The sequence below is a fragment of the Amphiura filiformis genome, chromosome 20 (assembly GCF_039555335.1).
Source record: "Amphiura filiformis chromosome 20, Afil_fr2py, whole genome shotgun sequence".
NCBI classification, from domain to species: Eukaryota; Metazoa; Echinodermata; class Ophiuroidea; order Amphilepidida; family Amphiuridae; genus Amphiura; species Amphiura filiformis.
This window is the reverse complement of record NC_092647.1, coordinates 9,410,300-9,424,209: the sequence shown is the minus strand read 5'-3', so window position 1 is coordinate 9,424,209 and position 13,910 is coordinate 9,410,300. Positions and strand designations below refer to the sequence as shown.

The following is a 13,910-nucleotide window of genomic DNA, read 5'->3' as shown; positions in this document are numbered from 1 at the left end:
GAGTAGATCATATAAATACAAGCGATGTAGGTTTCACACACGGCTAACCTGTAATGATTCTTTCACATTTTAAATCATCATGGCTGAGCAGAAATAGAAATATTTATGACTTGTGGTAATGCATTTTGTTTGGTGTGCGCCCAGTCATTTGACTGCAAGATCTGTCAAAATGTTAATGAAATTTACTTTTAGGGTTTTAACATGCCAAGGCTGGATTGCAGTGTAAAGGCATACTAAACCAACATATGCAACATACATTCTAACCTGTAAAAATGTTGTCAATTGAATGAGTGACATTGAAATCACAATGTGGTTATAACTTACTCTTGGGTTTCTTGCACAGGTAATTATACTCATCAGTACAACTACTGTCTATCCATTGAGCCAACTGTGATGGGTCGGTTTTCAAGCGGGCACAATTGCCTCCATTTGGTTCATTCCGGGCCCAATTTGTGAAATCAACCTGCAGCATAGATAACATACAGCAATGAGTTTTTATACATTCATATAATATTAAGACCACACAAAAAGTAACTCAGCTGTTATAAATACACCTATAACTATTAACTTGACACTAAAAGTGGTTTTTTGGCTTTCGGAAAGGAAAGATTAAATGAAAAAAGAGCAAAGATGAACAAAGAAGTTACTTGGCACAGGTGTTTTGCTGGCCTTGTGTATGACTTAGATTGATTGCGTTATGGCATTACGTAGGATGCATGCATGCACAGTGGTTTTGCTTAAATTTGTAAGATTTTGTAACATTTAATAGAGTTAGGGTTAATTGTATTTGATATTTGAAACACCAGGAGAAAGAATATTTAATGATGGTAATTTTGACATCTCATTTGTTACAATTTACAGAGTAATGTGGTCTCAGTGGAAGTTGAAGGTAACAAGTGCCCATTTTCATTTTTGCAGTTAATTATATTGATTTGAATTCAGTGCAATGATAATGGCAGGTTTTACATACCACAATGTTTGTGTGTAATAATCATCGCTGTACCTGCAACTTTAATATTAACCCTAACCGTACCAAACATCAAAAAACCTCAATTCACAAAACAAATGCGCAGGCAGATATCCCATGTGATACAATTGCGTCATCATGCGAACATTCATATGGCCACAGAAAGCTTGGCCAGCAAAGCTACAACCCCGTGGCAAGGTAGGCCTGTGCACATGTCTGACACCCGAGGGGTCGGGGGGTCAAAACTGCACCCGAGAAAAAGGTCTTCTCTTCTTCTTCTTTCTTTCTTTTTTCCTTCCTTCTATCCTTCCCCCTCGCCAAAAAGCAACTGGGGTGTTAGGGTTAACAAAAATTGGCAAATGGGGTATCAAAATGCACCTAAATAAATCATATTTCTATCTATGTTAAAATAAATATTGCGAATATAATTAATAGTTCTGATGCTATATGTGTACTTTAATGGCCGAATTACTTTTTGTGAGGTCTTCAGCTTGATTATGCTTCTTTATTATTTCACTGGTTAACCCTAACCCTAACCCTACCCGTGTTTTTTTTTTTTTGCTATCGGAAGGGAAAGAAGAAACGAAAAAGCACATTAATCAAATTGCTAGTTAGATGATACACACATAAATAAAAATAGATATCCATCAATGACTTCCATGTTTGCCATACAGAGAGATGATGCAGCGCAATGACTTGCGCATACGCGCATCCTATGCGACAGAACAGTTCACACACATGCATATACCATATTTGCGTATTGCATGATTTTGGGATCTTTTCAAATTTTTGAAGAGCAAAATACAACTTGTGATAAAAATGCTTATATTTACCAATGTTAAAGAAATAAATCTTGCTCTTTTGTTAAGTGAGGATTGTTAAAAAGTGACAGTTATGAATGTACTTTAATAACAAATAATGCATCAGTTATATATATGTTGGGCATTGTGAAAAATTTTGCTTTGGATATTGGAATATCCCTCTACGCTATGCCCCTCGCTTATCCCTCGGTTCCAAAGGCAAAATTTGTAGGTTTTTTACAATACCCTCCAAACAACTGATGCACAGTTATTACATGAACAATTTATCTTTCTATTTGACAACTGATATGTGTGTATATTAAATTATTAATTTGTTTTCCCCACCGTTTCATGTATGATTACAGCTAATGATCTGGATGACCTGGGTGTGATTGACTTACCAAGGTCAGGTCAGTCCAAACAAAGTTTCCTTCCACAGCCTCATCTGTTAAGCCAATCCAGGTGGATTTTCTAGTAATGTCAACACGTTCTAAAATGAACAACAAATTAGCAAGAAATGGCTATTGACTTGCTACCACAAAATTTGACAATTTGGCCTTTTGAAATGCTGAACAATTCAATTCAATGCTATCCTAGATGGCAGGCAATGTTATGGCTTATAGCATCACAGATTATTATAAATATATAAGAGATATAATAGAGTTCAACAGTACCAAAACTTCCATATTGCATTGCAAATTTGTAATGGCAAAATGGATTATTAATGGATGATTTCAAGAAAACTGGCATCTTACCTAGAAGAAAAGTTTGCTCCTCTGCACTGTGAATACTAACAAGGTTTGCACCTTGACTAATACAAGCAGTGTTACTGGATTGCCAGGACACTTTATTAGGAGAGAAGTAATAGCAGCTATCACCAAATAACTCCCAACCAGGCTCACATCTTCCTAAACCTAGCAAATAAACATACAGAGTATGAGTATGAGTAATAATAATATGGGACCCTTTGATCATGTCAGGTTACTTTCCACTCAACTAAATGTGCCCAAAGTGTATAATCTGTTGAATAATCTTTCTGTTGAGATGATTTTGCATGATTTCTTACAAGTGCAGTTACAAAATTTAAAAAAACTTGGCACAAGTCTAAGCAAGTAGAGACTATGAGTTTACTAATAAATTTAGCTTTTTTATGTTCATTTTGATAATTAGTTTGTAAAGATATTAGAAAATGTGTTTTCCAAAAATTATAATTCAAAATGTGAAATTAGTCTCAGTACAGGTCTTTAGGCTTGATTGTCACAGCATACGAAAAACACCCAAAAAACAAATGCTAAATTTGACCAAATATTAAAATTTGACTTTTATTGGGAGTTAGGACTGCCAATAAAATAAAAGTCAAAAGGATTAGGATTTAGCTGTTTAATTTGGATAAAAATTTTAATCCCAAAATATTAATTCTGTATTTTTCAGGAATAGGGAGTTGAATCTACTTGATCGCTAGCAGGCCAATATCTTGTGACATCATTGGCATAGTGCAGCTACTTGCACCTCATAACTGAACACTTGTGAATCAAGTGTTTGATCAGCTTTATTCATCAAATACATGGATGAACAGGAAACTTACTTATGTCTGGTGGTACGTCTATGATTGGTCTTCCTATCAAGGCAAAATCATACAAATAAGATCAACAAAATGCATCAAAATGGTGCCAATGTAATGAAACACTTTTGTTTAACATTTGCTCTGTTTTCCCCCATACTATTTATATTATATTTATTTGCTACATGCCTTGACAGAGTCCTTTCAAACTTGCTCTGATAATTGTATGAAAAAAATCACTAAGGTGACAAAAACATGTGATTCAATAAGCCAATGATAACCCAACTTCCATATCATGTATACACACATTAGGATGCTGTTCTCCTGAAATACATCAGGTACTAAAGCTTATAGGGCATACATACAAAAACACACTTTATACAATGAAAAACATCAACTCTTGATAATTCTGATTTTCTATGTTAGCTTCTGACAGCAAACACAATCAGTGTAATTTTATGCTGAACACACATCACATCGGCAAAAGGATGCAAAAGAAAGAACTATGTTAGAGATCATTTCTCCACTACTTACCAACTTGAATCTTACAAACAAATGCTTGTAAGGCAAAACAGTTTATAGAATCCCATTTGCCAGTGTAATCATCTGCAATTAAACACAGTCATATAGATATATTCATATTTGGAGGTTAATGCAAATACTATTTGTTTTAACTTGTATTGTACAAGTTCTGTGAATCTGTACTCTTTTAAAATTGTATGTTGACAAAAGCTCCACATACACATATTATGAAATAAGAGTGGTAGAGAGCTTACTTGTAAACATGCTACCACAGTCAATCTGTCCTGGATAGTTACGAGGCATCCCATCATTCCAATTAGTGTAAGTCGCAGAGAAAGATTGAGTCCAAGCAAATGTGCCATCAGATACCTCATCTGAATAGATAAATCATAATATAGGTAAACTGGCAGGGTGAATTTGTCAATAGATAAATCACAACATACGTAGGTAAACTGGCAGGGTGAATTTGTCAATAGATAAATCATAACATAGGTAAACTGGCAGGGTGAATTTGTCAATAGATAAATCATAATATAGGTAAACTGGCAGGGTGAATTTGTCAATAGATAAATCACAACATACGTAGGTAAACTGGCAGGGTGAATTTGTCAATAGATAAATCATAATATAGGTAAACTGGCAGGGTGAATTTGTCAATAGATAAATCACAACATACGTAGGTAAACTGGCAGGGTGAATTTGTCAATAGATAAATCATAATATAGGTAAACTGGCAGGGTGAATTTGTCAATAGATAAATCACAAAAAACGTAGGTAAACTGGCAGGGTGAATTTGTCAATAGATAAATCATAATATAGGTAAACTGGCAGGGTGAATTTGTCAATAGATAAATCACAACATACGTAGGTAAACTGGCAGGGTGAATTTGTCAATAGATAAATCATAATATAGGTAAACTGGCAGGGTGAATTTGTCAATAGATAAATCATAATATAGGTATACTACCAGGTCATTTGTTATTTATTTATTTATTCATTCCTTATTTAACCTGGCACTGTTCTCCCTTAGATGTTAGATGTTAATAATTGCACATCGGTTATTTGGAGGGCATTGTGAAAAATCGAAACATTTTGCCTTTGGAACAGAGGGATATTCCGAGGTCCAAAGCAAAATGTTGAGATTTTTCACAATGCCCAACATATTACCAATGCAAAGTTATTAATCTCATTCATAACCGCCACTTTGTTCTCTTCACTTTACAAAATAACACAAAATTTTGTTCAAAAGTTTGTAAAAATCGATGATTTTTACATCTTCCCTTTCCAAAAATCAATCAGGCTAAAACAGGATGACCAATAACAAAAGTGCGTATCACAATCTGTGCTAATATGGTAGCGCGCAATCCAAATACGGCAGCCAGCGCGCGCGCAGTTTGTTCGATGCACAATACGGCGCTCGCGGAGGTTACTAATATTTATTTTCGGACAATTATGCATTTTGCGGTCAATTGTGAGATATTAATGGCCTTGATTTGCATTTGCATTTTCACCAATAACTAAATGTAATTGGATCGCACGCATCACATTTATTAATGAGGTTATGAATCAATTTGAATGCACTGCGTTTTTACCTCACAGTTCTAAATGTTTCAATCTACAAGCCACGCCTACCATCAGAAACACCAAGCTTTTCAATGGTTTTCTATGGCAAAACTGTAATTAAAACTGTTTGGACACAGATTTTACAAAATCTGTACGAAATTGTAATTATAATTCCCAACAAAATTCACCTTCTCAATTCTTGTAATTTGCAAAAGCAAAAATCTCTGAGGGGGAATTACATAGTGAAACATACATTTGTATAATTTTGGATCTGTGTATCGATAAAGGGTGAAGTACTAGCAACCTCTCCCCTTAATCGCATCGTTAGTTTTCTAATAATATTGTGCAATGTGGAAACCTGGAATTGCCTCCTGCTTTTTAACTCTGTTGCATACATTCATGTACATCGATACTTTTAACCAAACAAATGACAAGAATCTTAAAATTTGGTATATAAAACAAATATTGACTGCTTTTTATTCAGGGCATGGTTAAAATTATAGGCCCGCGGTGATCGGAAGGGGCATAGTCATGGTTTTGAGATCACAGCGGGCCTATAATTTTAACTATACCCCTCATAGCAGTCAATATTTGTATACTATACTTGTTCTTCCATTTTGTATGTAGTGATAGATGCACTGGTATTTTGGCCTGGATAAGCTTGATATTCAACAAATATGATATAGCTGTATTGACATGAATACTATGCAAAGATAGACATGAATATGTAATAAAACTGTGAATCCTATCTCTATGTAATTTGTTTCATTATTTCAATTTTATTCATAATACACATAAAACAGATATATTGAAAAGAATACATTTAAGGCCAGTCAGGAGGGTTGAGAAGGTACATGACCAGGCTCAAACATCCATGAGGCATATTAAACAACAGGACAATACAACACATAAATGCAGTTTATAAAGGAATACATCAATAATATTATATTATAAATTAGAAGTAATATTGCATAAAAAATGTTGACAGGGACCCGCCCCGAAAAAATATGGTCTAAAAGACAGCATTATGATTTAAATCGACCAGTCATGGTCATATTTTGAATAAAAAATTGAGTAAGAACATAGGATTGCACGTTGACTGAGTGATTTTGAACATTTATCAAAGACCCGTTTCATTGGTTTTGGCTTTTTGAAACTAAGGGGAAAATGGAACTCAGGTTACACTTGTTGGAGCTTGTGATGAGGCCTCTACTGCCTATTTCAATACAAAATAACTTTGCGCCATAACCCTGTTCTTGCAAATCAGCGATTAAACCGGCATATTTATTTTGTTTGTAGTCATGGGTTTTGTGGATGTTCTGCTCGAAAGGAATGCTGAGCTCAATAACGATGATGGATTTAGCGCTTTCGTTAACGAGAACCAGATCTGGTCTTTGCTGCGTGGGAAGAATATCAGGAGGGATTGTGGTACCAGCGATTTTAGTGGCACCATCTAAGTCACAATAGAATTTCCAGGACTGGTCACGGATATCTTTGAGAGTATCCATGATTATGCGGAGAACAGAGTTATGACGCCAAGTATACCGACCTTGATCAAGCATGATTTTACAGTGATTAAGGACATGATGGAGGGTCTCGTGATGACCACATAAGTTACATTTGGTATTTAACATTTTTCCCCAGCGACTCAGATTATTTTTAGTGGGAAGGGTGTCAAGGAAAGCATTCAACATAAATTTCATGATGCCTTTAGGAAGATTGTAAATAAAAGATTTCCAAAGATAATCAGATTTTTCTGAGAGTGCAATATGAAACATGTCGCCCTGGACCACAAGATTTTTTAAATGGTTAACCCAGCTCTCAGTGACCTCGTCCTTGATGGATTTTGTTAAGTCAGTCTTCAGCTTGATGTATACTTTTAAAAACACCTAAAACACAACATATTATTAATTCTGCAAATTAATTCTAAGCAGACAAATTTCAACAAAATTTACACAAATGTAGAACAATTTGTGGTGTAATTTTAGTCACATTTTATGTTCCCTGTTATGTTTTTGGGGACACAATAAGTGCTAATAGTTGCGACTATTGGTGACTTAGTCATGCAATTCATAACAGGATTTCTTAATGGAGCTTTAAAACAGCATGCCCTATGGTAAATTTTGCACCTTGAAATATACAAACTGTCTCCAAGTTACGTCTTGGTAATTAGAAACTTTCATTCCTTTCAATAATGCCTAAAAAAGTTGTTTTTTGCCTTGTAAAAGTACCACCATTTTTCACCATTTTCTGCTATTCCTTTTCTCTGATGGAGGCACCAGATGAATCAACCTTCCTCTTACAAGCTATTAACTAATTACAAGCTGTGGGGAGTTGATCACCAGATGCAAATTAGTCTTCTTTAATTTGTACCTTACCTGAAATACCAATGTAGATATCATACACTCCAATGTTGTACATCTCTTCAAATTGACTTACGATGAACTGATTTTCAGCATCGCTACAAAAATAGAAAAACATTGTAATCGTGACAGCTGCTTTTGCAGACATAAAATTCATCAATATTTGTACATTTAAGTTTTAAAATTTGTAAACATTATTATTTTAAGATGTGAAATGTAATTAGAAGTCATTTTTATCATGCTGTCTGTAATAAGTTCCAAACTCCCATGCTCTCTGAGAATCAAATAGGGTGATCCTAATTGGCACTGCCTCCGCTGGAGTAGGAAGGAAGGAGAAAGGGATGAGGGAAACTAAATCTATGACATATGGTACAACAAAAGGTATTGAAAACTGAAATTGTGCGTTTAGCTATGTGGTAAGGACACTGAACATGTTGACAATTCAAATATCTTAGGATATATCCATTGCTAAAGTGGGTGATCATGTTCACCAAAGATTTCTTGGTGTATTGGTCTAGTGAGTAGGTTAAGAAGCTCTTCAAAATAGACTTGCGAGGTTAGTAGTTAATGATGGCCCAAGTGCACGGCCCGGTGCGTGTTAGGAATATGTATAATGTACTGAATTGAAGAACCTAGAAAACTGTTGTCATATCAATCTTGTTCACTAATGCTTGTCAGGGAATTCCCCAGGTTATTTAAGAACTAGACATTCCTATGTTAATACCCACCACGCTTATATAACAAAGTCAAGCACTGGTCTATATCTCTACCAAAATAAGGTCGTCAGAAACAGGAAAAAGAACTTTTCATTATCAGGTGTTACAGCTATTGGATGAGATGCTGCATAAGGTTAATGAATTACAACTCACACTTATGAATGAATGAAGGAAGGAAGGAAGGAAGGAAGGAAGGAAGGAAGGAAGGAAGGAAGGAAGGAAGGAAGGAAGGAAGGATGAACTAACAAATGAATGAACAAACAAACAAACAAACAAATTAAATCAGACTATAAATGCTCACCATAATAGCTAACCCCCCGTGCATTTCCACAGACTGACTGACACAAGCACACCCCAGTCCCCCCTCCTTTGCGCACAATACTGGCTACAAAGTCAGTTATTGCTGACTTACACTGTTCTGTGGTAGAAAGCTTTCTGCTGGCTCGGGTGAAATTTTTAGTTGCAAGCTTTTTTTGCATCTTTTTGGTGCTCCTTCTTTCTTACCACAAATGGCTTACCAGTTTCTCCTATGTAAGATTTCTTGCACTTTTCAGGGCCTCAGACTAACTGAAGCTGAGGAGAATCAGATTGATTCTCCTAACCCGGCATCAGGTTGGCGCATGCAATTGGTTCAATGTTTAAACTGAGTCCAAAGAGGACAGTATGTCAGTTGTTTCTTTCTTTTTTTTTTTTTTTAATAATTTTTGCCAATTTTGGGCATAAAATTGTGCCTTTTCTAGCATTTTGCAGTTGCCATCTCCCATTTTTGGTCAAAAAAAGAGCACCGATACATCAAAACCAAAGTTACACATAAAATATATGGACAAGTTACTTTGAGTGCACCTGGACAGATTTGTTAAGCAGCCTGTCCTGTGGACTAGTTGCTTTTGGGTTGAATTTTACACATTGCTTTAACAGTCAAAGATGTGTATAAATGCTGTGTAAGCAGCAGACATTGTGTAGATTACAGTATTTCCATTATCATTTAGTGATATAGAGATACCCATATCACAGACTATCTTGTGACCTTTGGCCAAGGGAACTCATTAGCACCATATCATTTTGATAACATGATAAAACAGTTTGGCAAACAGATTATGCCGGATTCATTGATTGGAAAATGTTAACTTTATTTAATATTATAATTTGTATAAGTTTCGTGATCCACATCACCATCCCCCACTTTTCTCAAAAAATTTGAGATTTTTATACAACTGGAAATCTCTGGCCACAGTTATTTGATGCATGTAAAACTGTAGTCATTTTTAAGAAAAGTTGAATACTGATGGCACTATTTATCTTAAATCTTGTTTGCATCTTTCCAAGGAGTAGACAATTGTATAATGGTATCAAAACACCAGAAAAAAGATTAACAAATGGCAAGAAAATTTTCAAAAATTATTTTTATCATGAAATGTAAGGAATAAGTTACTTTATTTGGCTCATTTAAATTTAAACATTATGTAAATAGCTCCCTCAATTTGCACACAAATGTACAGTTTATAGAATAAAAATGTCCACAAAAAAGCAGAAAAAAAGAATAATTTGATATAGAAACGAAAATCAATGTTAAAAATAGCTAAAAAAATATATGTGCGTATTAGTTGATTTTAGGGAAAGGCTAACTTTCAGGCCTTTTTGGTCTTCCAGCCTTTTCCTCCATATATATCGTGTTTGTATATTTTTTGATGTAATGTAATGTTCTTGAATTCTTGCAGATTAATTAAATATAATTGATAGCCCAGCATCGATAAACAAATTTAACAATAGGAGGTGACAAAATAAGCTAAAAAGGGCATTTTTACACTTCTGTTTTTTTAATCACACGATTGGCATGCATGTTTCTTACGTGTAAGATGAAATTATATTTTTTTAGCTGACAAAGCCATCAAAGATATTGTTTAACCTTAAGACGCCAAGGCACTATAGAAGGTACAGTCCATTAACATGACACAATTCAATAAAAAACAAAAGAAATTCTGCAAGAAATATTTATTTTTGAAGACCTAAACTAGAAGCCATCCTAACATGTTTGGTATGATTTTATAGGGTATAAAATAAGGATTTCAAATCTGGAATATCTCAGAAACTTATTTTGTCAACTTCATCATCATTTTGTGAAAGTAGATCATTGCTAATTAATACATTTTGGTTCTCAACCCTCGATATTACTGTTATTGTAATTATTATTATCAGGTGAAGGGCTCGTATAGCGATGTTTTCATGTATTTTGTGGGACCTGAGAACACGTCAGACATATCGAATTGCATTCTGAATATGAAGAATGTTCTTCTAATATCAAGTAATTTTGATTTTTTTTAATTTGGCGATATAAAACACATTTCATGGCAAATTATTAAAAATTGATATTTTTTTGTTTATTTTAAATATGTGACCCCTCGGCACAACTGAGCCCTGAAGTCGCCAATCATCATTTTTGAGATATTCAACCAAAATATTCTGCTTGAAATTAGCTTTAAAATGATGTATATCATGTCTATAGTACTTGACATTTAAGTAGTGAAAAATCAATAAAACAGTCAATAAATCCTTTGTTTCCTATTGTTTATTGTTAAGTTCGATGGAGCATATCTCAATAGTGGCACTGGCGACATCCGGGCTCAGTTGTGCCAAGGGGTCACATATTGAACAGTCTTCAAAGTAAAAAGACCAGCAATTAATAACCTGTTTTATCATCACTGATGCACTTGTGTAAGGAGTAATTACATTGTATGAGGGATGTCAGAGGGATAATTATATGTATTCCCTTTAACTATCCCCTAAACAGTTTGTTAATCTGATTGGCCTATCTTGCAGAGTAGTGATCATGTGCATGTTAGTTTGTCTTCACATGCATGAATGAGGACTCAGTGGATTCGCCAACTTGATGAGCAGGAGTGAACTTGATAAAAATGGAAGCAAAACTGGACATAAATTACATCCAAACATATTTTAAGGTTGATCTGTTTAAGAATTACAATAATGATATGTACTTTGTTATAAATCAGGTGATATATACATGGCTGGGTCTCAAACCATTACTTTTATTCTCTAATTAATTCAAGTGATGAAGTAGATAAACCACATTGTATTTATGAAAGCTATACTTACGTCCGAATGTTAACTAAATATGCTCCTTGTGCTTCACAGTAATGTCTGGCATCAGTCCATGTTTTGGGGTTGTTAACATTATACTGATAACAATAGCCTTGGAATACACGCCATCCATTGGGACACGTTCCTGCAAAGAAACCATGTGTAAATCACTGCAATTCATTTAAAGGGGCATTTCGTGATCCACAGCCTCATCCCCCACTTTTCTCTAAAAAAGTTGAGATTTTTATATCACTGGAAACCTCTGGCTACATAATATTTATGTAGAAAATATTTCGTGCAGATTAATTCGTTTTGCAAAGATATCGGGAAATTTGAATTTCGTTCTGGTGCACCAGAACGAAATTACAACGCATTGTCTATGGAGCAGTGTCATACACATAATCATGCATAACTAAAATCGGAATCAACTGAAATTTTGGGAATAGGCTTTTTTCGTGAATATGTACTGAAAAATGTCATAAAAAGAGGATGCTAGGATCACGAAATCCTCCTTTAAATGAAAAATATTTTATGTGTCTCACATGTTTATTGGTACCACAGATGTATATGCTGCTACTGTCAATGACTGTAGACTGTCAAATGAGTGAGGAAGTGCAGAGTGAGTGATTGAGTGATTGAGTGTTTGAGTGATTAAGTGATTGAGTGATTGAGTGAGTGAGTGAGCGAGTGAGCGAGTGAGCGAGTGAGCTAGTGAGTGAGTGAGTGAGTGAGGAGTGGGAGGGAGAGTGAGTGAGTGAGTGAGTGAGTGAGTGAGTGAGCGAGCGAGCGAGTGAAGGAGTGAGTGAGTGAGTGAGTGAGTGAGTGAGTGATTAAAGCAGTAATAATACATTCTAAATACCACCAATTCCTATACCATTTTCAATAGTAAATGTTATTTTCATGCAGGATGTTTCATATTCAGAACTCTCACAGTTTACACATACCAGATACAACTTTTGCAGTAGATGATTTAAATCCAAAAAAAGTTACCTAAGTTGACCTATGACCCAAGTGTTTTTCTTGTTTTACACCACTCAAAATAGTATTGCATACTCAGAGCTGAGCCAATGGGTACAATAATTACTAAAAACTGATACACTGTGGGCATAAATTTTGGTATAATGTCAACAAAACAAGGAGAAACATACAATTTAAAGCATCAATCCCTAAAGTGTGCATTTTTTCTACCTTAACAATGACGTGCATGCTTGGTTTACTTCACAAAGACAGCTTTAGCTTTAGCTGTCCCCACGATGTTATTGTTAAACAGTGATTGTTAAACGGTGATGAACGACAGTGAAACATAATTGAATCCCTTTCAACGATGAAAACAGATTAATAGCCTAATTCACACACAGGATTATTTCATGAGGAATGTCCAGTTTCATTTTTAGTCATTACCGCTTAACTTTACAAGAGGATCAATGAATTTTTTCTGCTAATATCAGCAATCGAACTGCAGAACAAAAGGGCAATGTTGAGCTGATGCCTCCAAAATGATAAAACCATGTAGCGCACACAGGTTCCAGGAGTGGTAAATTTTATACATATATGCGGTTCCTTTAATTTGCATTAGTGTATACGCTACTGGCAAAGTGTGGATTCATCACAGATTAACAATGTTGGCTTCTGTACAAAGGTATAGGAATCATTGTTGAAATATATCATTGAGTGGTTTTCATGAATCCTCAGGTGGTACTCTACTAAACCTACCTTGTGGAGTTTCACAAATGAAATCTCTTGCTCCACTGGTACAGGACAGAGTGCTCCACTGTGGCGACCCAACTTTATTGATCATTCCACAATTGCCATCACTATTCCTATCAAATTAAAAAAATACAAATAAATGAGGCATTGCATATTCTGGCATGACTAGGCATGAATATGGTGGTAATGTGTGATTGAGGTACTTTCATTCACCTTAATTTCCCTCCATATTTCCTTCACCCACTCACTCGCTTCCTTGCCCGCCATCATGCTGCCGCTCACCCACTCATTCTCAATGAATCATTCACTAAACTTGATCACTCAAGTACACACTTACTCATTCACCCCCACTGATAAGTGGGAACACATAGCGACACACACCACAGTTTATATCTTTTACCACCAAATTGGGGACTGCTGAAAATCAGAGCCCAACATAAACTACTACCTAGACCACCGAATGTCCACTCCTTACCATGGCGGTGGCGAAGCCACATATCCATGGTGATTTTGGCTGGATGGCCAGAGATACCATGCACAGAGATATAGAAGCTCCTCAACACATAAATGTCTAAAAAGAAAGATGTGCTAATTTGCGTCTTTGCCAAAATTGTT

General features: G+C 35.3%; 1 protein-coding gene across 1 annotated transcript in view; it reads right to left on the bottom strand.

Annotated features, from left to right (window-relative positions):
* LOC140143036 (lymphocyte antigen 75-like) overlaps nucleotides 1–13,910 on the bottom strand; it is a 98,702-nt gene that overhangs the window by 62,392 nt on the left and 22,400 nt on the right. Inside the window, 9 exon segments of the mRNA XM_072165078.1 lie at nucleotides 325–463; nucleotides 2,169–2,257; nucleotides 2,523–2,681; nucleotides 3,353–3,385; nucleotides 3,863–3,934; nucleotides 4,105–4,224; nucleotides 7,792–7,874; nucleotides 11,604–11,733; nucleotides 13,302–13,408. Coding sequence (XP_072021179.1) covers nucleotides 325–463; nucleotides 2,169–2,257; nucleotides 2,523–2,681; nucleotides 3,353–3,385; nucleotides 3,863–3,934; nucleotides 4,105–4,224; nucleotides 7,792–7,874; nucleotides 11,604–11,733; nucleotides 13,302–13,408 — 932 coding nt within the window.